General features: G+C 33.3%; 2 protein-coding genes across 2 annotated transcripts; both read left to right on the top strand.

Annotated features, from left to right (window-relative positions):
- Nucleotides 1–9257: 9257 nt before the first annotated feature.
- LOC127074232 (non-specific lipid-transfer protein A) lies at nt 9258–9877 on the top strand. The gene is made up of 2 exons (XM_051015535.1): nt 9258–9642; nt 9730–9877. Exons 1-2 carry the CDS (start codon nt 9305–9307, stop codon nt 9737–9739), a joined length of 348 nt encoding a protein of 115 aa, XP_050871492.1. The 5' UTR covers nt 9258–9304; the 3' UTR covers nt 9740–9877.
- A 9678-nt stretch (nt 9878–19555) lies between these two features.
- On the top strand, nt 19556–20180 carry LOC127074231 (non-specific lipid-transfer protein A). Its single transcript, XM_051015534.1, has 2 exons — nt 19556–19962; nt 20050–20180. Exons 1-2 carry the CDS (start codon nt 19625–19627, stop codon nt 20057–20059), a joined length of 348 nt encoding a protein of 115 aa, XP_050871491.1. The 5' UTR covers nt 19556–19624; the 3' UTR covers nt 20060–20180.
- The last annotated feature ends 6494 nt before the right edge of the window (nt 20181–26674 follow it).

The raw sequence follows: 26674 nt of genomic DNA, 5'->3' as shown, positions 1-26674 counted from the left end.
CTATATTCATTTGTTTCTCTTATCTTGTTTGATTTGTTTGCTTGTTAAACATTAATGAATCAAAATATGATGAAGTAACTTGGACCTAATCATAATCCCATACTTGATCTAGAGTATTGAAGACCTTTTGGACTTTGGACTTTGGATTTTGACTTCGGATTTAGGCCCTTTGCTGGCTTGGAGTGACCTTGGCCATAAGACCTTATAGACACTTTGAATTGCCTTTGTTCTTGTTGAACTTTGGATCTTGTGTTGTTGATTCATCTTCTCTTGCCCATTGCATTTATCAGTTTAGGTTTAGCACACTCTTACACACACATGACTTTATCTTGGGATACCTAACAATGAGACATAAGACAATATACTTTGCGTTCACATGGCTTTCTCTTGGGCTACCTAACAATGAGACCTTATGCTAGTTTTGTATGATCATGCATCTTTGTTTGTTCATCAATCTTTTCCTTTGATTTATTTTGATCCCATTCACATTGGATCTACTAAATCGTTTCATCTGTTATTACTTCCCTTTGTCTTTGTCAAGTGACCATAATTCTCTTGGTCACTTGATGGGACTTGCCTCTGTCACCTTGGAGCTTTTGCCTCCCCCACAAGCAATCCATCATATGACTCATCCTTGCAAGCATCTTTGGGAACATGCCTCAATAACTTGTCAGTCTTTCACTAGGCTTGCATACCATGAGCCTTAAGAAATAGAAAATGATGAGAGGGGATCTTCCATACCCTTGTCTAGAGTACCTCTATGCATAGGATGTAGACCCTAGCTGCTCAGAGTATTCATTTTTGTTCATAAACTTTAGTGCAATTCCAATTAATTCACTGTCAAATCTGCACCTAGCCTCTTTGACTCCTCTCTTCAGATCTTTTTCGTTTAAACACCATTGTAATAAACTTCCTTTTAGGGTTGACACCTTCATGGTTATTCCCTTCTTCTTTTAGGGTTGACACCTTCATGGTTACTCATTGGGTTGACACCTTCATGGTTATTCCCATCATTTTTAGGGTTGACACCTTCATGGTTATTCCACGGGTTGACACCTTCATGGTTATTCCATGGGTTGACACCTTCATGGTTATTCCCATTTCTTGGTTTAAATACCTCTACCTTACCATGTTAGACCCAGTGTTTTGGTAAAACCCTTGTTATGTGAGTCTCAAGCTTTGATAAGTTCCTTCTTTTCTTCCTTACCATGTTAGACCTAGTGCTTTGGTAAGACCCTTGTCATGTGAGTCTCAGGCTTTGACAAGCTCCTTATTTTCTTTCTTACCATATTAGTCCTAGTTCTTTGGTAAGACCCTTGTCATATGAGTCTCCGAATTTGATAAGTTTTCCCTTTCTGTTGGTTTAAACAACATCACAATTTCCTTTCCATTTCTGGGACACACCTTTATGGTTAACCCCATTCCTTTCCTTTTTTTTAACACCACCCCAAATCATATCTTTTTTCAGTCTTTGTTCTCCGAACTACGGAGCTCTGACTTCCTTATTGCATTATGAGGATACGTACGAATGAGGATATGAATCCTTTGTGAACATCTTTCTCCATCCTCATTTCCTCTCCCTCTTTTTAGTCTTTGTTCTCTGAACTACGAGGCTCTGACTTTCTCATTGTACCATGAGAATACGTAATCATGAGGGCCACAATCCTCCTCGAGCATTCTTTTCCTAACCCACTTTATTTTCTGTAGGTACATGTAGATTTTAACACTCATCCAAGAAAGAACATTCAAAATGGTTCCCATTGAGTACCATGGATGTGAGGGGTGCTAATACCTTCCCCACGCATACCCGATTCCCTTACTTGTTTCTCTGTTTCTTTTTCCTTGGGTTTTATCGATATTTTTTCTTCTGTATCTTTTTGGGATAAATAAAGTTCGGTGGCGACTCGGTTGTACCTTAGAGTGTGTGATGCATTCGATGGGCATATTTCAGATAGCTTCACTAGGATTTAAACCCTATTGGAACCAAATTTTAAAAGTTTTGTCTTTTATCATTTAACAACCAAAAAAATAATAATAATAATCAATCCATATTGGGTTTAAAAAGTGAAAAAAATAGCAAACAAAATCATCCACATCATTAAAAAAAATTATAAAAAGAAGATCATGTCATAAATTGGATGTCTGGATATTAAGAGGGACAAAAATAAGGGAATTTTGAAATGATAAAGATGAAATCTATATTTTTGTATATATATTTTAAGAAATAAGATTCAAGAAATAATATCACATAAGGAGCCCCCGTAAGGAGCCAAAAATTTAGCAACAAGCTATATTTTATAGATCAATTTCTTCTCTTAATAATTTAAATTAAAAAAATAATAAAAAATATTAATAACAAAATAAAATTCATTATGGAAAATTGAATACAAATAATGATATGAATATATAAATTTTTACCTTGTTGAGTTGGAAGAGAGAGAAAACAGTAAAATTGAGGTTGGATGAGTAAGGATTAAGGTGAGAAAATGTGTAAAACATTGAGAGTGAGTGGATTTAATGAGTGGAAGAGAGAAAAAGAAGAAAATGTGTTCGTCTGCGTGGAGAACAAAGCTGGAATATATATAAGCCATTATGCATCGTAGAAATCACTTTGTAACTCAGCGACGTGAAAATCACATGGTAAACAAAAAGTCATTGTTGTCTTGCGACATGATTTCCACATCGGTAATATTGACCAGCCACAACAATCACATTTTCCTGACCAACTCATCAATGGGTTTAGAAAAGATTCTCATGTGTTACTGAAGATTAACACAACGCAATGTTTTTTAAATTTTTTTAAATGTCCCACAATCTAAAATATTATTTAATTATTAAAAAATATTTGTGACGTGAAATTCACGTCGCAACAACCTTATTTTGCTACATGAGTTCCACGTCACAATATTATGACGTTGTGCAACATACTTCTTACAGTGATAGGGCAAAGGGCATAATATCTATTTAACTTTTTAATTAATATTTTTTTTTAGATTATCATAAGAAATAATCAAAAATACATAAATATATTATAGAAAATCATAAATTTCATTCAAAATAAAATAATAATTTTTTAAATATATGAATACGATACGTGTACTCGATACATATACGTATCCAATATTAATATGTCACAATTTTTAAAAGTTTATGTGCTTTAGTGGTGAGTGACTACTTGGATTCTTGTTATTTACACAAATGTGGAAGCAGATTGATTTGTCTATACTTTTATTTTATCTCATAGTTTTTGAATTTTGATGACTCTAAAATTTAAGTATCGAATATTTATTAAACTATGATGTGTCATACTTTGTGTTTGTTGATGAAAAATAGTACAAAATATATATGCAACGTTCAAAGTTTTTCTCACTTACCTAAAATTAGAATGCCAATAGTTTTTCTCACTTATCCAAAATTAGAATGCCAATATCGGGAAGTATAGACAACACACAAAAGCATTCCAAACAATAAAACCAAATTACTAATTTTTAAAGTGATAGAAATTACATTCTATAATATATTTTATCCTTGATACTATCCCACATCTTGAGTTATATATTGTTGTAATTTATTAAATACAAGTGTGTTCTAAAATAATAAATGGTGGAACTGAGTTAATGCTAATAAATACATGAGATAACTCTTCATGAATTTTGAATTTTGAATTTTAAATTTGGAATTCGGAGATTGTAACTCTTCATGAGATGTTGCAAAGGCGAAACCATGCAACTGTTGGTGAAACATGTTGCAGGCCAACCATTATGATTATTGGAAAAGGACATTGCTTCACCAAGGGTCGCGCTACCTTATGCAACAATATCAACATGGCCTATAAAAGCATAAATCCGGATTCAGAATACAAAAAAAAATACACAAAATCCGAAAATTCTCTAAATAATTTCAGACGCTCTTCGTTGCATTCGGGTTTTCGCCGGTCTTGCGTAAACTCGATAAGGCTGAATTATCCTGGGTATTCCTGCATCAGAACTCTAAGACAATCGAGAGTGCTTGAAATACTATAAGAAAAGTGTTGCGTTCACGATTCAAGCCTGAATCCCTTTAATCTTTCCGAAATTTCTAACAGTCTTATAGTATCTCAAATCATGGTCACCGACGCTTCTGTTTCAAGCATCAAACTGATGAACCAGGACCTTGTTAAGTTAGATCGTTTCGATGGAATAAACTATACCCGATGGCAAGACAAAATGACATTTCTCCTGACCGCCCTGAAAATTCAATATGTCTTGGATCCTGATCTGGAGACAATTCCAGAATCAACTGAGAATGACATTGATGAAGTAAAAAAGGAGAGAAGGAAACGAAAAGAAGATGAACTGCTTTGTCGTGGACACATCTTGAACACATTATCTGATCGTCTCTATGATCTCTACACCAATACTGCATCCGCAAAGGAAATCTGGAACGCACTCGAATTCAAATTCAAGGCCGAAGAAGAAGGTACGAAAAAGTTTTAATATCTAAATACTTTGATTTTAAGATGTTGGATTCCAAGCCGATTCTTGCACAAGTACACGAGTTACAGATTCTCGTGAATAAAATAAAAGCCGTGAAAATTGACATTCCTGAAGCATTCCAAGTCGATGCAATAATAGCAAAATTGCCACCTTCGTGGAAAGAATACAGAAAGAAATTGCTGCATAGTTCTGAGGACTTTTCTTTGGAGATACTTCAGAAACACCTTCGTATCGAGGAGGAAACGAAGAATCGAGAAAAAACTGAGTCTGCTGGATTTGCTAAAGCAAATGTTGTTGCCTCTAAAGGAAAGAAAAATATGATGGCATGAAAACCCATCTCGGCCCAAGGAAAGAACACAACAAGTTCAAAAATTTGGGCGGACCAAAAGGTACTAAGAATGGTTGTTATGTATGTGGCAAACCCGGACATTATGCTCGAGATTGCAGGCACAATAAGTCCAAAAATGAGGTCATTGTTGTTCATGCCGATGACAACATAATCGCTATGGTAAGCGAAATTATGGCAATCAAAGGCAAAGTGCAAGGATGGTGGTATGACACATGTGCAACTGCGCATGTATCTTATGATAAAACAACATTCAAAACCTATACCGAAGTCAATGATGGACAAGAAGTGCAAATGGGAAATGAAGTGCGATCTAAAGTCGTTGGAACAGGATCCGTCGAACTCAACTTCACTTCCGAAAAGAAAGTCACTCTTGTTAATGTGCTTCATGTTCCTGATATGAATAGAAACCTTGTTAGTGGGGACTTATTGAGAAAACCGGGTATTAAATCTGTATATGAATCGGGCAAATTAATATTGACCCGTAATGGTATATTTGTAGGAAAAGGATATTCCGCTAAAGGAATGATCAAACTTTGTACTACCGACAATATTATTAATGAAATTTCTAATTCTGCTTATATGCTTGAATCTATTTCCTTATGGCACTCTAGATTGGCACATATTGGTATTAGTACCATGAATAGACTAATTAAATCCGGTTTGATATCATGCAACATTCATGATTTTGGAAAATGTGAAATATGTGTTAAATCAAAAATGATAAAGAAACCTTTCAAAAGTGTTGAAAGAAAAACAAACGTGCTAGATCTTGTGCACTCTGATTTGTGTGAATTTAATGGTATGTTGACCCATGGGGGAAACCATTATTTTATAACATTTATTGATGATTGCTCTAGGTTCACACATGTATATCTCTTAAAGCATAAAGATGATGCTTTTAATGCCTTTAAGACATATAAAGCAGAAGTAGAAAATCAATTAAGTACAACTATAAAAGTACTTAGGAGCGATAGAGGCGGAGAATATTTCTCAGCAGAATTTGATGCATATTGTGAAGAATATGGCATCATACACGAATTTTATGCGCCCCGCACACCACAACAAAATGGCATGGCCGAAAGAAAAAATAGAACATATCAAGAGATGATAAATGCTATGTTAATGCATTCAGAATTACCATTTAATTTATGGGGTGAAGCACTATTGTCCACATGTCACATAATGAACAGGATTTCTTTAAAAACAACTGGTATTTCTCCATATGAGAAATGGAAAGGAAGACCACCAAGTATTGGTTATTTCAGAGTATTGGGGGTGTGTAGCTTATTACAAGAACATGGATCCCAAAAGGACAAAATTGGGTCCTCGAGGAATCAGATGTGCCTTCATAGGATATGCATCAAATAGCAAAGCATACAGACTTCTAAATCTAGAGTCTAATGTAATTGTTGAATCCAGAGATGTGGAATTCTTTGAAAATATCATCACAAAGGATAAGGGACCTGAAAATCCCACAATTGAAGAATCTTGTGACAAAGATTCGACACGAATTATTGAAACACAATTAGAACCAACGAGAAGCAAAAGGGCACGAAAAACTAAGGATCTAGGATCAGATGAAATCAATTCCCAACTCATTTCTCTTTATTTAGTTGAAGGAAATAGCAAGAATGATGTTCATAAAATTCCTATTATTCTTCAAGTAGAAGATGATCCTAAAACATATAAGGAAGCAGTGGCTTCTAGGGACGCTTCTTTTTGGAAAGATGCTATCCAAGATGAAATGGATTCAATTATGTCAAATCATACTTGGGAACTAGTTGATCTTCCGAAGGGATCAAGACCCATTGGATGCAAGTGGGTGTTTAGAAAAAAAGTATCATAGTAACAGTACATTAAACACCTACAAGGCTAGACTAGTAGCAAAAGGAAGGTGTCGATTATTTTGACACATATGTTCCGGTAGCAAAAACTACGACAATTAGAATCCTGTTTGCACTAGCTTCCTTGAATAACCTTATTGTTCATCAAATGGATGTTAAAACAGCATTCCTAAACAGGAGATCTCGATGAGGAGATCTACATGGAGCAACCAGAAGGCTTCATGCTTCCTGGAAATGAACAAAAGGTATGCAAACTTGTTAAGTCTCTATACGGTTTAAGTCAGGCACCAAAACAATGGCATCAAAAATTTGACACCGCCATAATTTCAAATGGGTTCGTTCCAAACTCTTGTGACAAATGCTTGTACACAAAGGTGCGCGGAAGTGTTGTGATATTTCTATGTCTATATGTTGATGACATGTTGATTATCAACAATGAAATGAATGGAATATTAGAAACAAAGAAATTTTTGACTTCCACATTCAAGATGAAAGATCTTAGACTAGTTGACACTATACTAGGGATCAAATAAAACGAAATAGTGGGGGTTATGAACTTAATCAAACACATTATATTGAGAAAATGTTGGAAAAGTTCAAATACCTAAAATTTAAGGAAGTAAACACTCCATTCGATCCTAGTGTCAAACTTCAAAAGAACAATGGGAGAACCGTGGCACAACTGGAATATGCAAGTGCAATGGGATGTCTAATGTACTTAGTGCAATGCACCAGACCTGACATAGCTTTTGTAGTTAGTAAGATGAGTAGATTTATTAGCAATCCAAATGATGAACATTGGAAGGCCATAACTAGGATTTTCGGATATTTGTTAAAGACCAAAAATCTTGGCCTTCATTATGGTAAGTTTCCTGCCGTACTAGAAGGATATACCGACGCAAGTTGGATATCAAGTGTTGGAGATTATAAATCTAGAACTGGGTGGACATTCACATTAGCTGGAGCTGTGATTTCTTAGAAAAGCAAGAAACAAACATGCATTACTCTCTCAACCATGGAATCAGAGTTTGTGGCTCTTGTGTCTGCTGGACAAGAAGTAGAATGGTTAAGGGACCTCTTATTGGAGGTTCCGTTAGCTAAAGATAATGTTTCAAAAGTATTGATACATTATGATAGTCAAGCCACCCTGGCTAGAGCGTTCAGTGAAGTGTACAATGGAAAGTCTAGACACATAGGTCTTAGTCACTCTCTCGTGAGAAAAATGATAAAGGATGGGATCATTTCTCTAACATATATACAAACAAGCTATAATTTGGCTGATCCATTTACTAAACCACTGGCCAGAGATTTAGTAAAGACTACCTCGAAAGGTATGGGATTAAAACTCCTTGAATAAGGGTTCCGACAATGATAGCAACCCAATCTGAAGTTAACACATCTTAACCTAAGATTCAATGGGTAACAACAAGTCGTTGATTCGGAAGGTTATGCAACATTCTGCGATAATGTTGACGATTACAAACTGAGGGTTGAGTTTTCAAAGAAACTCTTAATGAAGTTCTATATCAAGGAGGTTACGTATCTCAAGAAATAGATACGAATTGAACTTCGCCTATATGAACTTCAAGATGGTGCCGTCTTAAGGTGAGAAATGGAGTTTCTCTCATGAAAAATTCATGAAAACAGGAAAAGCACATGGTCATAAATAGTGCTATGCGAGATATGTAGGCGAAGAACCTCTAAAAGTGTGTGTATAGCAATGCCGGTCTGATCACATGGGATAATGGTTCAAAGTATAGCTACGTAATGTTCCGATTAGGCTTTGCGTTGTCTTTACTAAGGTTAAGTTCAAATCAAAAGATACCTAACTGTATTAACACTTTTTGCTTTCTATATTCTGGAATTGGATTTGTCATTATTAGAACAAGTGGGGGATTGTTGTAATTTATTAAATACAAGTGTGTTCCAAAATGACAAATGGTGGAAGTGAGTTAATGTTAATAAATGCATGAGATAACTCTTCATGAATTTTGAATTTTGAATTTTGAATTCGGAGATTGTAACTCTTCATGAGATATCGCAAAGGCGAAACCATGCAACTGTTGGTGAAACATGTTGCAAGCCAACCATTATGATTATTGGAAAAGGACATTGCTTCACCAAGGGTCGTTACCTTGTGAAACAATATCAACATGGCCTATAAAAGCATAAATCCGGATTCAAAATAAAAACACACAAAATCCGAAAATCCTCTAAATAATTTCAGGCGCTCTTCGCTGAATTCGGGTTTTCGCCGGTCTTGCGCAAACTCGATAAGGCTGAATTATCCTGGGTATTCTTGCATCAGAACTCTAAGACAATCGAGAGTGCTTAAAATACTATAAGAAAAGTGTTGCGTTCACGATTCAAGTCTATATCCCTTTAATCTTTCCGAAATTTCTAACAAATATATATATATATATATATATATATATATATATATATATATATATATATATATATATATATATATATATATATATATATATATATATATATATATATATATATATATATATATATATATATATATATATATATATATATATATATATATATATATATATATATATATCCCACCTTTGAATCTTGATATCATACATTGAAACACAAGTAAATAAGTGTGAAAAAACAAGATGAAGAATTTGAGTATGATTCTGACATTTCTAGTTCTATTTCTCCTCAGTATGGAGAAAGTGCATGGTTTTGATTGTGGAGCAGCAGAGACATCTTTATTATCTTGTAAGCCATTTCTCATCGGTCAGGATAATAAGCCACCAACTAGTTGTTGCCTTGGCGTTAGATTTATAGAATCATCAGCACCCACTGTTGAAGAACGTCGTGCCGCATGTGAATGCCTAAAAAGATTGGCTAATCAAATCTCTAACTTTAGAGATGATTTAGCTGCCTCACTTCCCGAACTTTGCGGTGTTCACTTAGGTTATACTATAAGTAGACACATGGATTGCAATAAGTAAGTTTTCAATATTTCTTTCTTTAATATATATTTACTATTACTTAGAATTAATATTCATATTATTTTTTGTCTTTTGTTTCACAGCATTCCTTGAACAAAATGGAGAAATAATAAACTAAACAGGGTCCACACTCAGTTGTTCTTATATAAATAATACAACCCTTTGTAATATGTTCTATGATGGTGTAAAATATAAAAATTGATGTTAATAAATATATCATATTTATCTTTACTTATCTTTCTGCATTCTTTTTAATTATAGAGACTAACTCATGCATAAAAAGATAGACATTTTTTTTTATTTTCATATATTTATTTTGATAATAAGTTTCTAATCAAGGTTAATGCTTCAAAAAATAATTTTACAAAAAGGAAAACAAAATTAATTAATCTACCTTATAATATAGTAGATCACAAAAAAAATTAAAATTTTCTATCAACAAGGACAAGAGTAACAAAGATTTCTAAGATTATTTTATAACTTATAGCATAAATTTAATTTGAATTCAACAATTAGAAAACATGTAATGACTTTTAATACTTCAAATAAAGTTTCACTATTCAGAACATAAAAACTTTTGTATTTTAGATATGTTTCAAGATGTTTATAATGGTAAAGAATAACCTAAAATTTTAAATACAATAAAAAATATCATCATGTTATATCTGTCAAATTAATAATTTAAAAATCATGGCCCAATATCATTAGAAAAAAAAATATTAGCAATTGAATTAGAGACATACAAAATAGAGTTGGTAAATCACTGGTTTGTGATAAAGCAACCAAACTAAGAAATAAAATTTGTGATTGAAATTTATATTTGTCTAGATACTTAAGACCTTTTAATGGGATTGGCAAAGTTTCTGTTGCATGAGATTTATGAGTTGCTTGAACTAATTTCTTCGTATCTCTTGTGTGTTTATGACCTTTTAATTGTTTTGTCTATAACCAGTATATTCTAAACTAGTATTATATATATATATATATATATATATATATATATATATATATATATATATATATATATATATATATATATATATATATATATATATATATATATATATATATGTGTGTGTGTGTGTGTGTATAGTGCTGAATCTGCCAAACTAAGCTTTGAGAGATTTCTTAAGACCATAAAGAGATCTGTGTAATCTACAAACCATATTCGATGACTCCCCCTTAGCAACAAACCCAAGTGGTTTCTCCATATATACTTCCTCTTCAAGATCACCATGTAAAAATTATTTTTTTATGTCAAGTTGATGAAGAGGTCAATGTCGAATGAATGCAATGGCTGGAAGAAGTCTAACAAATGCCATATTGGCTACAAGTGATAAGGTATTACTACAATCTAACCCAAAAATATGAGTGTATCCTTTGGCTATCAAGCAAACTTTAAACTGATCGATCTTACCATCTGGTATAACCTTCACTGTATAAAGCTAACGAAAACCTACTAAGATTTCCCAAGGGTTGAGAAACTAGTTCCCAAGTACCACTACTTTGAAGAGCACACCATTTCATCAATCATTGCTAGCCTCCACTTAGGGTTAGATAATGTTTCACCTAGAGTTTGAGGAATAGAAACAGAAGACAAACAAGTATACTACAAAGGGGAAATACGATGATAACATAAATCAATATAATGTGGAGAAGGATTTCGTGTTTGACGTATTAAAGGTGAAACTAGATAGAAAAACATCTTTCTTTTCAATTGGAATTGTGAAAACTAGCCACAACACCACTAACACAAAGAATAATATAATAAGATATAAGAGTTATAGAAATATACCAATTGGGTTAGTTAAAGTATAACTTGCTTCCAGAAAATCTTAGTGTACAACATAATACAAATAGCAAAGGAACTGAAATAGGAATCCAAATTCATTTAAAACACGAAGAATCCAAGATTCCCAATTCCTTATGTACCTCGTGAAATGGTTCTGAGGATATCAGTTCTGTAAAAATTATTAGTTAACTTATTTTTCATATCCACATATTCAAAAATAACATCATCTTTTTCATTATGATCCTTAAGGAAATGATGTAAGATATCTATATGTTTAGTACGTCAATGAAGTATGGGATTTTTAGGGAGGCTTATTGTGCTAGTGTTATCGCATTTGATTGAAAAGCAATAGAGTTTTAAATCATAATCCAATAATAGGTGGTTTATTCATAGTAATTGTGCACAACAATTACCAACAGCTAAATATTCATCCTCAATAGTAGAAAGAGAAACACTATACCGCTTCTTACTATTCCAAACAACCAAACAACAAATGACGGGAACCACTAGGATTTTTCCTATCTGATTTATAACCAGCAAAATCAGAATCGGAAAAACCTATTAACATAAGTTCACTATCTTTGCAAAACCAAAGATTGTGATGCGAGGTTCCATTATGATTCCTCAAAATTCTTTTAAAGATCTTAATGTGGGATTCCCTCGGAGACGTCTGAAATCTAGCACACTTACACATAGTAAACATAATATTTGTCCTACAAACGTTTAAATAGGGTAAAGATCCTATTATACCTCTATATTTGGTAATGATGATCTTCACTTTATTCTTATCTTTATTTATGTGCATAATTGACGTCATGGGGGTCGAGATGCTTTTATTTATTTATTTTTCTTATCAAACTTCTTAAGAAGCCCAAAGCAATACCTTGTTTTGATGATAAACTTTCTATCTTTAGCTTGATTTGTTTTCAATCCTTGGAAGTAGGTAAGCTCTCCCATTAGAGACATTTCGAACTCCTACAAGATACTAGGAAGCTTTTTGCCGAGAGATTCATCAATGACTCCAAATATAATATCAACAACGTACATTTGAACTAATATGTTATTCTACTTCTTATGTTTAAAAATTTTAATTCTAAAAACTATTTAATGCAACGGGAGTTTAATGGAAAAAAATTTATGAAACAAATAAACATTATTTTTATGCAGATGAAAAGTAATTTTTATGCAGATGAAAAATAACTAAATGACCAAGATGCAAAAAAAAAATTAAGATAAATTAAATGCAGTTTCACAAATATAAAGGAGAATGAAACTATCATACTAATTTCTTTGAAATGATCATTTATTCACCGAGATTCTTTTTTCAAAGGAGACCGTTAGAGTTGACTTTTCTTCTTCTTCTCCAAAAGAGTTCTTTAATGAAGTTGAGAGATATTCTTCTTGATTTGAGGTCATACCTTTATATTTTAAAAGTCAAATCAATTCATTATGTTTCTCGATGATTTCTTCCTTCTTGGAATTTTCCTTAAGGTCACAAACATTCCTATATTTTGATTTAAGGATTTGATCAAGTTTCAAATTCCAATTATTAACTCTTAAATATTTGTTAGCGATGAAAGTTCTAACATGTCTTCCAAGATTTCTAAAGGTTGAACACCATCTATGAAAGAAACTTTCACATTCATCTGATGTTTCGACTTCTTCGCCTCAGGTGTTCATTTCGTATTATTTGATGCTAGGAGGTACTTCATAGATCATTTCAATAGTGTCCCACATTTGTTTGACAGAATAACAATAAAAGACATAAACAAATTTATTTTCACTTACAGATATGACTACAATGTTTTTTTCTTTAAGATATATTTCAAACTTTATTTTCTCTTCTATAATCCAACGAAAATAAGGTTTATCTGCTACTTCACCATTAACATAGTGAGTAGGGATAAACATACCATTGCTTATTTTTTTCTCACAATTCAAGATCAAAACTTGAATTAATATTTTAAATCTAGATTTTCACAATTCAAATCTATCACCATTAAATTATGGAAGTGTGTTTAAGAAAGTCTCTTATTAAAGTAAGTTTTTGAAGTCATCTTCCTCTTGAGACGGTTAGTCTTTAAATATGATTTTGGCTATGATTCTACTTGTGGGACATGTGACTCCCATACACATTAGAGGAGTGAATTGTGAAGGTTTGAAATACTTTGGTTTTGAAACAAAATCATTTGTAAAAGTAGTGTTTAAAAACATTTTGTAAAGCAAATTAGTAAATAGGCAGTGGAAAACCAATGGAAAGAAAGTTACTAGAAATTAAAAGAGATAAGGGAAGAGAATAACACCAGAAAATTAAATAAGTTTGGCCTTAAGATGACCTACTTTTGCCCTCAAGAATAATTCTTGAGAGTATCCACTAAACTTGAGAGATTTTAGAAGGATGTGCCCACAAAACTTTTTAATCAAGGAAATGAAGTTTTCATGCTAACTTCTAACCAAACATCAAACAAAGCTAAGAATGTTTAGTCTTCAAACTAGTGATTTTTCATAGGCTGATCTCAATCTAAGATAAAGTTTTTAGTTGGATATCCTTTGAAGTGAACTAGGGTTTTACATAGGCTGACACAAACTGAACTGAGATTTTTATTGGGCTGATCTCGAACCTACTAAGCTTTTAACAAGGATGCACTCAAAAACCAAGAGAGATTTTAACTATGATGTACCGACAATATTTTAACCAGGCTGAGCTCCATAACCATTGGGCATATTTTCATTGGTTTATCGCCACAAACCAAAAGAGAGCTTTTTCTTCAAGGGGAATCTCATGAACTAACTTAAGACTTCCCCAAAAAATACAAGAGCTTTTAACAGCTTAGCTCAAAACCAAACAACCACCTATGGTAGGATATTTTACACAATAGATAATACACTCTTGGTAAATTAAAGGTTTTCCCACTATATAATATCATCTAATAAATATGGCTAAAATATATGTGACAAAAATGAGATATTTAGAAAAACGGCGAAAGAAATGTGTAGCACCCCGAATTCGATTAATTAATTTAATTGAATCATTTAAAATATTATTTAATTAATTCGTGTTTTTAAATTATTATTGTGAGTTTTTAGGGGTAAGTATCCTTGGAATAGAGGTATGGAGAGAGTAAGAGGTTGGTTTTGTGGTTTAGAAGTTATTAGAATTTTAATTAATTATTAGAATAAATGGTGTTTTATTTGAATTAATTAAATAAATAGTAAAATGGTAGGATTGTCCATTTGTGAAGATTGGAGGAAATACGTGGAGAGAATAGAGAAGTTAGTAATGAGTTGGGCAAATTTCATAATTAAATAAAGTGATGGGGGACTATATATTTTAAAAATAAGGAGAAAGTTGGGTTTTAAAGAAAACATCTGATATACATAGAAAACAGGAAAAAGGAGAGAAATAGAAAAAGTTAGGAAATTGGAGAGGGAACTCATAGAAGCTATCTAATTCATCATCAATTGCTAAAAATCTAATGTAACGGGGGAGAAAGGGATATCAATCTAGGTGTATTATATGAAGGATAGAGAAAAGAAATCCTTACTCTCTTTAGGCCAATTGAGATGTGATTGATTCTGAATTTTCTATGAATTTTTATGTTATTGGTTATTTTAATGATGAATTTCGGGTGTCTATATTGATGTTTTCCACCATGTTTAAGGGTTTGGAAGGTTAAAGGTAAACATGAACTAATGAGTTTGAATGATTTTTTTGATGTAAATTTGTGATATAATGTGAATTTGTTGTTTTAATCATTGAATAACTGTAGTATATCAAATTCTAAGATCAGGGGTTTTTATGGAATCAAAATTGGAGGTCCAGAAGGCATCCAACAGCGAAATTCACAATTCTGCATTTTGCACCTCTGGACGAGTTCTCTTAGCGAGGGTGACTTCACTTAGAGAGCAAGGCTTCACTCAACAAAGAGAAACAATGTTGAAATGCTTATTTTTTCCAACTGTTTTCATCGTAATTTAATGTTCGTGACTCAGATTGAGACGCGGTTCGAAGCTTTGGAAAGATAACATGCAGAACTCTCACATGGTGATGCTTGGTGAACTGTTTGAAATATAATGTTTTTACCTATTGTGGCAATGTTGTGCTGGTTTGTGTGATCAATTAGAGAACCATTATGTTTATACAATGATGTATTATTTTTTGGTGAAGTAACATGAGTGAATGCCTATGGAGTCATGTTTGATGAGTTGTTGTTGTTTTTTGTTGTTTATTGATGTTGTAACATGAATTGATTATTGGGTATGATGAATGATGTGATGCATAAATGGTTAGATGGGTCTGGAGATTCTTTTGGTGATAATGCATGTTGTGAGAGTCGTGCATCATGGTGTATGGACTTTGGTCCAATTTTGGTGTGCTCAAGCACAATGGTATGGATCGAGAGTGAGTAGCTAGTTCTAGTAAGGAATTAGTGAAGCATACATATCATGATTGTAACAAAATTTGGTGTGCTCTGGCCCTATATTGGGGATCGAGGCCGAGTAGCCGGGTCCAGACGGGGGCTCGTGAAGCGTTACCTATGGTGATGGTAAATATTTAGTGTGCTTTGGTCCTATGGTGGGGATCGGGAGCAAGATGAATCTCAGTGTTTATGAATGATACCACATGCATAATGAGTCAGTTGTGGAGTACATTTACATATATGATTATATGTGCATTTGATTGTTCATGATGTTAATGATTAATGTGATTATGTAATTGTTGCCATTGTTTAGGTGTGAGAATTTGTTGGTGGTGAATGTGTAATGAATGTGTGTTTATTGTGTATTATCTATCTTAGCATTCTTTACACTATTTAGATTGGTTTGTTATTTCTCATCCCTTATGCTTTGATGTTGTCCATCATGGACATATTACAGATACTCAAGAATAAAGTTTGTTGCTATAAGTGGAATTAGCTCCCATACTTACTTCGTTTAGTTCATTGTTGTTTTACAAGTCTTGCTCTGATCTTATAACATTGAGGTTGAGAACATTTGATTGTTTTTATTCAATTTGTGTTTTTGCTAATTCGATAGGCGTATACTATACTCTTAATGTTTTGAGTTTATGTTATACTGGATATTTTTGCCACATATTTTTAATTCAAATAAGGTATTTTAACGAGACTTAATTATTGTGAAGCATGCTTATTTGATGATTTTCGCTGCAATTATATCCTAGGTGAAGGTGAGCATGTGATGACAAGTGTATTAGAATGTTTTACCATATTTGGGGCATGTGTTGTTTTATGATGAGTGACATCCTAAACGTATGCACTATGTTCAATGCTTGAATTATTCTAAGATTTATCTATTTTCAGGGTTTAGGGTGTTACAAATGAAAAGTGATACTTAAGCTGATTTTCTGGATGTGAAAAAGTGTTTGAGAAGCTCTATATTTTAAGGCCGAGGCATGGTATAAATTTGGAAATAATTCATGGTCCAAATCAATACTCTAATCGAATATAGACCCTAATAATCTATTTATAAGGCCATAAATTGAACTTTTAGATATATAGTTATTACCAATCATTAAGAGATTGTCCCAATCGACGATTGACTCAACCAAGCATGAAATAATAGATTAGGTTAAGAATCTAATCGATTATCCATTTGGAAAATGTCTTCCAATCAATCAGAATCTCTCTTAATCAAAAGTCTAGGACTAAATAATTTTCTTCGTGTTTTAACTTAAATATGAGAGACTTCTCAAAAGTTTTTAGTGTGTATGATTTAGCCATAATATTTCTAAAAATACCCTTATATCTTTTTAAGACACTGGTGACTCAGACAAAAACAATCAGACAAGCTTTCTCACTTCCCCTTTTTCATAACTCTGAAGCTTCAAGTCTTCGCATCATTATCTCTTACTTTAGAATCACACAAAAGCTATGAATATTATTAATGAGGTTTGAGATATATTCATCTTGATTGCCATTATTTGAGAGGTTAAACCATTTTTGACCTTGAAAAAAAAAATTCACTTGAATGTCATTGGACCACAATATTGACTTGATCTTAAATAATATATTCAAGAGAATAGCTTCATCAACCAATATGTATATCTTTGATTATTTAAGCTATCTTCACCAAATACTTGACTTCACTTGATATCATTTGATATTGAGTATCGTCATCATCAAACTATTCAATTGAAGTGTAGTTTTGCTAAGCTTCACCATCTGTGATCATCTTTACTATAGCTGCAAGCACTTAAATCCACATATACTACAATCAATCCAAAAGCATATATTTTGTACGAAAATTCAACTACACACCAAGCGATTTTTATCGAACTCTAATTTTATAAAATTAAATGTTTTTAAATTGGTGTTTTTGAAAAAGGTATATTCAACGCCCCCCTTCTAGACCATTAAATTCTATATTCTCCTCCAATAAAAGTGATGTGGTGGTCGAGCATGACATTTCGTTTAAAGTCATCTATTAAAATTAGGACCTTGTGTTTTTTGCTTTGTTTTAATGTAATTTTTCTTTGTTTGGACGATTCTTTTATCTCTTTCTGTTCAGGGCCTTTTGACGTTTAACAAATATTTTGCTACTCTTTTTGTCCTGTTGTAGTTATAATTTTGTTGAAATGATCATTTTGTTAAGTCAATCTATCAATTCTTACGACATTCTTTTTTATTAGCGCAATACGGGCGAACTTGTTTACTAACGTTCTTGTTTTCAACTATGCGAGCAATAATACCCCATAAATAGTCCCCCATAGGGATCAAGAAATAATACCACATTGGTTTCAAGATATAATACCACATAGGGATCCCTTCCTTAAGGAGCAATGATAACTCATAAGGTTCAAGAAATAATACCTCATAGGGAGTCTCAGTTATGGTTCAAGCAATAGTACCATGTAGGAAGCAATGATACCTCGTAGGTTTCAAGCAATGACACTATAAAGGGATTTAAAATGTTATCGTGTATTATACTCAATTCCACACATAAAATTTATTTTAAGAAACATAGAGCCTCATTAAAAACCCATGCCCTTGTAGGAGAAAAGAGTTCTCCCCATTATGTTACTTATCTTATATATTCTGATAAAGGTAACAACCTCGACAAAATGTTGTAAGCTTACATCATTCTAAGTTCTTGGAACTTTCTTGCCCTAAAGACTTTCCAGTTTATAAGCGTCTTGTGCAACTTGTGTCATACTCGATAATGGCCATCCCAATTATGAAACAACGCACCCTTTGAATAGACAAAGGTCTAGGGATTAAACCTTATTGGGACCAAATTTTAGAAGTTTTGTTTTTATCATTTAACACCCAAAAAATAAAATAATAATAATAAATCCAAGTTGGGTTTAGAAAATGAAAATGAAAAAAAACAAACGAAATCATCCATATCAATTAAAGTTTTTTAAAAATTGAAGATCATGTAATAAATTCGGATGACCGAGTCTCAAGAGGGACAAAAATAAGAGAATTTTAAAATGATAAGCATGAAATCTAAATTTTTATATATGAAGATTTATCAAAGTTCACTCATATAGCAAAGGGCAAAATACATATTAACTCTTTAATTAGGACAAAAATTTATTAGTTTATCATAAAAAATAATTGAAAATACATAAACATAATATTAATATATTATAGAAAATCATAAATTTTATTCAAAATAAAATAATAAAAAAATTATAAATATATGAATACAATACGTGTACTCGATACGGATGCATATCCAATTTTGATATGTCACAATTTTTAAAATTTATGTGCTTTAGTAGTGAATACTTGGTTTCTTGTTACTTACGTATATGTGGAAGCAAATTGATTTGTCCATATTTTTATTTTATCACATAGTTTTTGAATTTTGATGACGCTAAAATTTATTTTCGTCTCAAGTATATAAATATTTATTAAACTATGGTGTGTCATACTCTGTGTTTGTTGATGAAAAATAGTACAAAATATTAATAGATATGCAAGTTTGAAAGTTTTTCTCACTTATCCAAAATTAGAATGCCAATATAGTGAAGTATCGACAACACACAAAAGCATTCCAAAGAATAAAACCAAATTACTAATTTTTAAAGTGATAGAAATTACATTCTATAATATATTTTATCCTTGATACTATCCCACATCTTGAGCTATATATATACCCCACCTTTGAATCTTGATATCATACATTGAAACACAAGTAAATAAGTGTGAAAAAACAAGATGAAGAATTTGAGTATGATTCTGACATTTCTAGTTCTATTTCTCCTCAGTATGGAGAAAGTGCATGGTTTTGATTGTGGAGCAGCAGAGACATCTTTATTATCTTGTAAGCCATTTCTCATCGGTCAGGATAATAAGCCACCAACTAGTTGTTGCCTTGGCGTTAGATTTATAGAATCATCAGCACCCACTGTTGAAGAACGTCGTGCCGCATGTGAATGCCTAAAAAGATTGGCTAATCAAATCTCTAACTTTAGAGATGATTTAGCTGCCTCACTTCCCGAACTTTGCGGTGTTCACTTAGGTTATACTATAAGTAGACACATGGATTGCAATAAGTAAGTTTTCAATATTTCTTTCTTTAATATATATTTACTATTACTTAGAATTAATATTCATATTATTTTTTGTCTTTTGTTTCACAGCATTCCTTGAACAAAATGGAGAAATAATAAACTAAACCGGGTCCACACTCAGTTGTTCTTATTTAAATAATACAACCCTTTGTAATATGTTCTATGATGGTGTAAAATATAAAAATTGATGTTAATAAATAGGTGATATTTATCTTTACTTGTCTTTCTGCATTCTTTTTAATTATAGAGACTAACTCATGCATAAAAAGTTAGACATTTTTTTTATTAAGTATCTTATTTTTGCTTATAATAGTGTTTGTTTTTTTTGCTTATAATAGTGTTTGTAAGAAATTAACTATATATATATTGTTTGTTTTTCTGTGTAGTGTCCTCAGCAAAATAATTCGGTCGATTGCGGATTTTTTGTATTGAGATTTATGAGAGATATCATTGCGTTGAATCGTATAGACATCCCAAAAGTAGTATGGAATAATAACTTAAGGTTTATTTTAATATTATCGGATATTTCATCTAATTTGTTACTAAATCATGAATATATTTTATTCTCTTAATTGTAGTACTTTGAGGAATACAAATCTTACTCAAGAGCTCATTTGGATGAAATGAAGGATGAATTGTGTCAATTCATTGTTGATCAAAGAATCATATAGCTAGGTTGTATATTGTTGTACATATATGTATGGAATGTTGTTGTTGTATGCTGTTGTTGTATATATGTTGTATATTGTTGTTGTACTTTTACTAAATCATGAATATGTTGTTGTATATTGTTGATCAAAGAATCATATATTATGTTGTATATATGGAGGATTAATGTTGTATATAAATGGATTCATGTTGTATATATCAATGGATTAATGGTGTATAACATTGGATTAAAGGATGAAATTAATATGAATTTTACATTTTTGCAGCATGCGAACAGGTTATCAATTAAATATCCACTGTTTTTCAAACAAATTTTTTTAAAATAACTAACACTTTAGAGGGCGCTTTCTGTAGGAAGCGCCCTCTAAACATTTTACATTGACAACTTTAGAGGGCGCTTTATCCAGAAAGCGCCCTCTAAACACTTTACATTGACAACTTTAGAGGGCGCTTAACACTTTAGAGGGCGCTTTCTGTAGGAAGCGCCCTCTAAACATTTTACATTGACAACTTTAGAGGGCGCTTTGTCCAGAAAGCGCCCTCTAAACACTTTACATTGACAACTTTAGAGGGCGCTTTTTCCAGAAAGCGCCCTCTAAACACTTTACATTGACAACTTTAGAGGGCGCTTTTTCCAGAAAGCGCCCTCTAAGGTGTCCCTTTATGGACCACTCCAGAGGGCGCTTTTTTCTGAAAGCGCACTATAATGTGGCCCTTAAAGGGCCACTTTAGACAGCGCTTTCTCCAGGAAAACAAAGCGCTGTCTTTACCTATGCCAGCGCCACTTTAGAGGGCGCTTAAAAGCGTTGTTATAGGCCAAAATAAGCGCCCTCTTTTCCCTTATTTGGCGTAGTGGTGCTAGCCTATTTCTATTTATGGAGGGCTTATTCGAACTTGTTTTAAGGTCTCTATGTTGTTCACTATTTTAGGAGCACTCTTCAGGGTCTAGGCGAGACTCCAACTTAGACGGTCGGTTTGACACATAGTCACCCGAACACAAGAACGGTAAGAGCGAAATTCTTTTGAGAGAAAAACCTAGATATTACAACCCTTTGTAATATGTGTTAGAAATTTCGGAAAGATTAAAGGGATTCAAACTTGAATCGTGAACGCAACACTTTCCTTATAGTATTTCAAGCACTCTCGATTGTCTTAAAGTTCTGATGCAGGAATACCCAGGATAATTCAGCCTTATCGAGTTTGCGCAACACCGGCGAAAATCCGAATGCAGCGAAGAGCGTCTGGAATTATTTAGAGGATTTTCGAATTTTGTGTGTTTTTCTTCTAAATCCGGATTTATGCTTTTATAGGCCATGTTGATATTGTTTCACAAGGTAGCGACCCTTGGTGAAGCAATGTCCTTTTCCAATAATCATAATGGTTGGCCTGCAACATGTTTCACCAACAGTTGCATGGTTTCGCCTTTGCAACATCTCATGAAGAGTTACAATCTCCGAATTCAAAATTCAAAATTCAAAATTCATGAAGAGTTATCTCATGCATTTATTAGCATTAAATCACTTCCACCATTTGTCATTTTGGAACACACTTGTATTTAATAAATTACAATAATCCCCCACTTGTTCTAATAATGACAAATCCAATTCCAGAATATAGAAAGCAAAAAGTGTTAATACAGTTAGGTATCTTTCGATTTGAACTTAACCTTAGTAAAGACAACGCAAAGCCTAGTCGGAACGTTAGGTAGCTATGCTTTGAACCATTATCCCATGTGATCAGACCGGCGTTGCTATACACACACTTTTAGAGGTTCTTCGCCTACATATCTCGCCTAGCACTATTTATGGCCATGTGTTTTTCCTGCTTTCATGAATTTTTCATGAGAGAAACTCCAACTCTCACCTTAAGACGGAACCATCTTGAAGTTCATATAGGTGAAGTTCAATTCGTATCTATTTCTTGAGATACGTATCCTCCTTGATATAGAACTTCATTAAGAGTTTCTTTGAAAACTCAACCCTCAGTTTGTAATCGTCAACATTATCGCGGAATGTTGCATAACCTTCTGAATCAACGACTTGTTGTTACCCATTGAATCTTAGGTTAAGATGTGTTAACTTCAGATTGGCTTGTTATCATTGTCCGAACCCTTACTCAAGGAGTTTTAATCCCATACCTTTCGAGGTAGTCTTTACTAAATCTCTGGCCAGTGGTTTAGTAAATGGATCAGCAAAATTATAGCTTGTTTGTATATATGTTAGTGAAATGATCCCATCCTTTATCATTTTTCTCACGAGAGAGTGTCTAAGACCTATGTGTCTAGACTTTCCATTGTACACTTCACTGAACGCTCTAGCCAGGGTGGCTTGACTATCACAATGTATCAATACTTTTGAAACATTGTCTTTAGCTAACGGAACCTCCAATAAGAGGTCCCTTAACCATTCTGCTTCTTGTCCAGCAGACGCAAGAGCCACAAACTCTGATTCCATGGTTGAGAGAGTAATGCATGTTTGTTTCTTGCTTTTCCAAGAAATCGCACCTCCAGCTAATGTGAATATCCATCCAGTTATAGATTTATAATCTCCAACACTTGATATCCAAATTGCGTCGGTATATCCTTTTAGTACGGCAGGAAACTTACCATAATGAAGGCCAAGATTTTTGGTCTTTAACAAATATCTGAAAATCCTAGTTATGGCCTATCAATGTTCATCATTTGGATTGCTAGTAAGTCTACTCATCTTACTAACTGCAAAAGCTATGTCAGGTCTAGTGCATTGCATTAAGTACATTAGATATCCAATTGCACTTGCATATTCCAGTTGTGCCACGGTTCTCCCATTGTTCTTTTGAAGTTTGACACTAGGATCGAATGGGGTGTTTACTTCCTTAAAGTTTAGGTGTTTGAACTTTTCCAAAATTTTCTCAATATAATGTGTTTGATTAAGTTCATAACCCCCACTATTTCGTTTTACTTTGATCCCTAGTATAGTGTCAACTAGTCCAAGATCTTTCATCTTGAATGTGGAAGTAAAAAATTTCTTTGTTTCTAATATTCCATTCATTTCATTGCTGATAATCAACATGTCATCAACATATAGACATAGAAATATCACAACACTTTCGTGCACCTTTGTGTACAAGCATTTGTCACAAGAGTTTGGAACGAACCCATTTGAAATTATGGCGGTGTCAAATTTTTTATGCCATTGTTTTGGTGCCTGTTTTAAACCGTACAGAGACTTAACAAGTTTGCATACCTTTTGTTCATTTCCAGGAAGCATGAAGCCTTCTGGTTGCTCCATGTAGATCTCCTCATCGAGATCTCCATTTAGGAATGCTGTTTTAACATCCATTTGATGAACAATAAGGTTATTCAAGGAAGCTAGTGCAAACAGGATTCTAATTGTCGTAGTTTTTGCTACCGGTGCATATGTGTCAAAATAATCGACACCTTCCTTTTGTCTAAATCCTTTTGCTACTAGTCTAGCCTTGTAGGTGTTTAATGTACCGTTACTATGATACTTTTTTCTAAATACCCACTTGCATCCAATGGGTCTTGATCCCTTCGGAAGATCAACTAGTTCCCAAGTATGATTTGACATAATTGAATCCATTTCATCTTGGATATCATCTTTCCAAAAAGAAGTGTCCCTAGAAGCCACTGCTTCCTTATATGTTTTAGGATCATCTTCTACTTGAAGAATAATAGGAATTTTATGAACATCATTCTTGCTATTTCCTTCAACTAAATAAAGAGAAATGAGTTGGGAATTGATTTCATCTCGTCCTAGATCCTTAGTTTTTTGTGCCCTTTTGCTTCTCCTTGGTTCTGATTGTGTTTCAACAATTCGTGTCGAATCTTTGTCACGAGATTCTTCAATTGTGGGATTTTCAGGTCCCTTATCCTTTGTGATGAGATTTTCAAAGAATTCCACATCTCTGGATTCAACAATTACATTAGACTCTAGATTTAGAAGTCTGTATGCTTTGCTATTTGATGCATATCCTATGAAGGCTCATCTGATTCCTCGAGGACCCAATTTTGTCCTTTTGGGATCCATGTTCTTGTAATAAGCTACACACCCCCACACTCTGAAATAACCAATACTTGGTGGTCTTCCTTTCCATTTCTCATATAGAGAAATACCATTTGTTTTTAAAGGAATCCTGTTCATTATGTGACATGCGGACAATAGTGCTTCACCCCATAAATTAAATGGTAATTCTGAATGCATTAACATAGGATTTATCATCTCTTGATATGTTCTATTTTTTCTTTCGGCCATGCCATTTTGTTGTGGTATGCGGGGCGCAGAACATTCATGTATGATGCCATATTATTCACAATATGTATCAAATTCTGCTGAGAAATATTCTTCGCCTCTATCGCTCCTAAGTACTTTTATAGTTGTACTTAATTGATTTTCTACTTCTGCTTTATATGTCTTAAAGGCATTAAAAGCATCATCTTTATGCTTTAAGAGATATACATGTGTGAACCTAGAGCAATCATCGATAAAGGTTATAAAATAACAGCTTCCCCCACGGGTCAACATACCATTAAATTCACACAAATCAGAGTGCACAAGATCTAGCACGTTTGTTTTTCTTTCAACACTTTTGAAAGGTTTCTTTATCATTTTTTATTTAACACATATTTCACATTTTCCGAAATCATGAATGTTGCATGATATCAAACCGGATTTAATTAGTCTATTCATGGTACTAATACCAATATGTGCCAATCTAGAGTGCCATAAGGAAATAGATTCAAGCATATAAGAAGAACTATAAATTTCATTAATAATATTGTCGGTAGTACAAAGTTTGATCATTCCTTCAGCGGAATATCCTTTTCCTACAAATATACCATTACGGGTCAATATTAATTTGCCCAATTCATATACAGATTTAATACCCGGTTTTCCCAATAAGTCCCCACTAACAAGGTTTCTATTCATATAAGGAACATGAAGCACATTAACAAGAGTGACTTTCTTTCCGGAAGTGAAGTTGAGTTCGACGGATCCTGTTCCAATGACTTTAGATCGCACTTCATTTCCCATTTGCACTTCTTGTCCATCATTGACTTTGATATAAGTTTTGAATGCTGTTTTATCATAAGATACATGCACAGTTGCACATGTGTCATACCACCATCCTTGCACTTTGCCTTTGATTGCCATAATTTCGCTTACCGTAGTGATTATGTCGTCATCGACATGAACAACATTGACCTCATTTTTGGACTTATTGTGCATGCAATCTCGAGCATAATGTCCGAGTTTGCCACATACATAACAACCATTTTTAGTACCTTTTGGTCCGCCAGAAGTTTTGAACTTGTTGTGTTCTTTCCTTGGGCCGAGATGGTTTTTCATGCCATCATATTTTTTCTTTCCTTTAGCGACAACAACATTTGCTTTAGCAAATCCAACAGACTGTTTTTTCTCGATTCTTCGTTTCCTCCTCGATACGAAGGTGTTTCTGAAGTTTCTCCAAAGAAAAGTCCTCATAACTATGCAACAATTTCTTTCTGTATCCTTTCCACGAAGGTGGCAATTTTGTTATTATTGCACCTACTTGGAATGCTTCAGGAATGTCAATTTTCATGACTTTTATTTTATTCACGAGAATCTGTAACTCGTGTACTTGTGCAAGAATCGGCTTGGAATCCAACATCTTAAAATCAAAGAATTTAGATATTAAAACTTTTTCGTACCTTCTTCTTCGGCCTTGAATTTGAATTCGAGTGCGTTCCAGATTTCCTTTGCGGATGCAGTATTGGTGTAGAGATCATAGAGACGATCAGATAATGTGTTCAAGATGTGTCCACGACAAAGCAGATCATCTTCTTTTCGTTTCCTTCTCTCCTTTTTTACTTCATCAATGTCATTCTCAGTTGGTTCTGGAATTGTCTCCAGATCAGGATCCAAGACATATTGAATTTTCAGGGCGGTCAGGAGAAATGTCATTTTGTCTTGCCAGCGGGTATAGTTTGTTCCATCGAAACGATCTAACTTAACAAGGTCCTGGTTCATCAGTTTGATGCTTGAAA

The sequence above is a fragment of the Lathyrus oleraceus genome, chromosome 4 (genome assembly GCF_024323335.1).
Source record: "Lathyrus oleraceus cultivar Zhongwan6 chromosome 4, CAAS_Psat_ZW6_1.0, whole genome shotgun sequence".
In the NCBI taxonomy this organism is placed as follows: domain Eukaryota; kingdom Viridiplantae; phylum Streptophyta; class Magnoliopsida; order Fabales; family Fabaceae; genus Lathyrus; species Lathyrus oleraceus.
This window is presented reverse-complemented; position numbering and strand designations above follow the sequence as displayed.